Source organism: Chinchilla lanigera, unplaced genomic scaffold, assembly GCF_000276665.1.
Source record: "Chinchilla lanigera isolate Chin_1 unplaced genomic scaffold, ChiLan1.0 scaffold01265, whole genome shotgun sequence".
NCBI lineage: Eukaryota > Metazoa > Chordata > Mammalia > Rodentia > Chinchillidae > Chinchilla > Chinchilla lanigera.
Window position 1 is genome coordinate 1 of NW_004956666.1, and position 3,521 is coordinate 3,521.

General features: G+C 48.7%; 1 protein-coding gene across 1 annotated transcript; it reads right to left on the bottom strand.

Annotated features, from left to right (window-relative positions):
• Positions 1 to 66: 66 nt before the first annotated feature.
• On the bottom strand, positions 67 to 3,521 carry Galnt4 (polypeptide N-acetylgalactosaminyltransferase 4; the record flags this gene model as incomplete). The annotated part of the gene is given in 1 exon segment (XM_005415209.2): positions 67 to 3,521. A coding segment is annotated over 1 exon segment (1,567 nt), but the record flags the coding sequence as incomplete, so codon positions are not given.

Below are 3,521 nucleotides of genomic sequence, written 5' to 3' on the forward strand. Positions count from 1 at the left end.
TTTTTTTTGGTTTTTCTCCGGTACCGGGAACCGAACTCACGACCTTGCGCTTGCCAGGCAGGCGCTTTGCCGCTGAACTAAATCCCCAGCCCCTGCAATTTTAATTTGCAAAATGGACATCCTAAACGATTTTCTTAAATTTAGATTTTGCAAACTTCCTACTCCCCAATTCATCATATAAACATTTAAAATAAAATAAAGTTACTTATGAGTACTGTGGACTGATTCTTTAGGCAGAGCATTCATTTTCCATAAATCCAGACCAAAGTGAAGTAACTGAGTTTAGTTACTGAGATTAGCCTGTGGTTTCTGGATATAACATTGGTATGCAACTAGCAAAAATACTTTAAAAAATATATTTATCTCTCAAGTAATTTAGTTTGGAAAATGTTCATATTCTTAGTCAAAAAATTATTGTAGAGTTTAAATTTTTAAAAATAGAATTGGCTCAACAATTGCCAAAATGATACTGTTGACTCCAAGCAATAACTACAACTTGATGCCCACAGAAATATATCAGTTCAGGTGAGCTCAGCTCACTTTAAAAATGTTTTTTTCCAGTGCTGGGGCTCAAACCCAGGGCCTCAGGCATTTAAGGCAGGAGTTCTACCACTGTGCTTCCTCCCAGCCCTCACTTAATTTTTCAAATCATTTCTTTTTTCCAGCTTTACAAATAAACTGAACATTGCTCAATGGTTCAGCATTACCTATGTTACGGCGAAGGGATTAAAAAGTGTTGTAGAAATTACACAGTGACTGGGTCCAATAATGGGGAAATATACAACCAAGTTTCAGAGCTACAAGGGATCTTCAAGATCCGACCCAGAAACCACAGACAAGGAAACAGGCCCACGTGTGCTAAATAACTTGGTCAAAGTCACACTCCTTGGGTGAGTCAGTCCTGCATCCACCAGTCATTCACACCTATCTACTGAAAGCGCCACCGTGCCAGGCTGCTGGGTGCTGAAAACCGGCTGAAGGCAGGACTCACGACTGCCAGGGCAGTCCTTCTCCACTGTGATCTTACAGTCCCTCCACGTCCAAATCAGTGCGAGCTCAGGGGAAAGCGCCAGAGCCTTGGCAGCACTAGGCCACTTTCAGTTTCACACATTCTAGTAAGCACAGTTGGGTTTAACTGCAGAGGCCTCAACTGTGTTTCCTTTACATGATTAAACATTAACAAAGGGAGGTGCAGTATTCTGAATGAGTTTCTTTTTAGTACATTCATAACTTAAGGAAGTGCAATCAGAAAATGCCCTACACTCACAAACAAGTTCACAGAACAGCTTAAAAACCAGAGCTGTTCGAGGTATCAATGTAGAGGTCAGTGAAGTCCGACAGGGGAAGACTACAAAGTGTGGAATGTAAATGTCTCCCCATTTCATGCAGTCCTGGGTATAATTTTCCAGATGTCTACGTTAAAAAGGTTTTCAAACTACGTTCCAAGCAATTCCCTCTTCCAGTGACACCAGGTATCTACTCACAGATAGATTTAAACCCGACCTTTCCCTCCTTAAGATCAACTTCCTTTGATTTGTATTTGATTAGGGGAAATAGGGTTTAAGGTACTAGCTAAAAGAAATCCAAATTCTATGTACCCAAATTAGCGATAGCTCAAAATGCACATTCATTTAGTGGGATTTTTACATTCTTTAATCGTAAGTCTGGCACTTAAGTGTTTTGTGTATCTCAATTCACAGTCACTTTGTTTTTTACAGTCAGCTTTTTTAAGAAGAGACACACTGACAAAGTTCTCAAACGAAACGACCTATAAGGAAGGCACTTTGAAATAGTAAACAGCAGCACTGTGTGTTTCAGGGTAACATTGCACAACGAACCTCAGCTTTCTGGCGCTCTCAAAGTCGGGGGACGGCTGACAAACCTCAGTCTTCACTGAGGCTCTGGCTTTCCTGACACTACTGTCGGCTCCAGAAAAAAGTGGCCCTGGGCCCTTCTATTTCTCAAACCTCCAGATCTGATTTTTATCTAGGGCATCACAAGTTCTCATCTGTACATCAGGCCGGCCCTCGGGTGTCCGATAAGCACTGAGACAAAGGCCTGAGTGTGGATGGAAAATGGTCCCATCGTCTTTAAAACGCCAAATGATGTTTACCGGCGCAGGGGACCCATCTTTAGGACAGTTCTGCATCCCTACGTAATTTTTTTGCTCAGGAACCTCCGCACACAACTCGGTCACGGAATTAAACCGTATCTCGTTGTTTGAAGTGTATTCGAAGAACTGGTTGCCTCCTTGGCCGTGGCATCCGAACAGTGAAAGGTTAGCACCTGTGGGGTTGTTGTCGGGAGAATTATAATCTAAACATTCAGAAGAGATCCCCAAACTGCGGATAGCCCCGTGCCAGCCCGGTCTATCCTCCGGCACGTGTAAGTTAGAAAACACGTTCTTCAAATACCAGTCGAAGCTCTTGCACCTCAGTCGTTCTCGTAACAACTTCCTCTCGGAAATATCGCCGTACGCTTCTTTGCGCGCTGGAGGGTTGCGATTGTAGAAATGCTCTTTGTACCCGTCCATCCACACTTCCGCCGCCCGAGCGGTGTTCTGCAGGAAGTTGGGGCGGGCGTAGGGCGCGCGCTTAGGGAACACGTGGCCCACGTGCGAGCACGGGTGGATCTCCAAGGTGCCGCCGCACTGCCACACGCGGAAAGACAGCTCCAGGTTCTCGCCTCCCCACACCTCCATCCCCGTGTCGTACGTCCCCAGGTACTCGAAGTACTTCTTGCTGACGGCAAACAGCCCTCCAGCCATGGTGGGCGACCTGATGGGGTCAGTCCGGGAGGTGCGCCGGTCCCTTTCGTGCTTGGGGACCGCATGCCACTGGAACGTTAACCGCCAGTCAAACCCGCCAATCATGGGCTCCCCCGTTTGCATGTAGAACTCGAAAGTGTTCCAGTCGATGGTGTCTATAACGGGACACACGACGGCTGTTTCGTCCCTGCCTATCCTCTCCAGCAGCGGCTCCAGCCAGCCCGAGTTACACTCGCAGTGGCAGTCCAGGAAAGTGAGGACGTCGCCCGTGGCAAACGTGGCTCCGATCAGGCGGGCGCGGACCAGGCCCTCTCGCTTATTGGTTCTGATCAGGCGGACGCGGTCCAGATTGCTGATGTACGTTTCAAGCTGCGTCTTCAGGTACACCCTGTCGCTCAGGTCGTCCACCAGGATGATCTCCTTGAGCAGCACGGCGGGAGAGGTCTCCAGCACGCTGTGGATGGTGCGCAGCAGGGTGGACCAGGCCTCGTTGTAGAAGGCGATGACGACGGAGGTGGTGGGCAGCCTCCTGTAGTCGTAGGTCCGGGACCTGCACTCGTACATCCTTTTGTCCTCGATGTGGCGGTGCAGGGAGATCCTGTCACTGAGGTAGATGTTGATGGCATACCTCTCGATGAGCTCCTCCGCCTGCTTCTGCTCGCCCGCGCCGAGCTGCAGTTTGCTCGCCCGGCCCCACTCGCCCAGCGCGCGCGCGTCCGCGGGGGGCTTCGCGTACAGGGGTCGGGACAGGTCC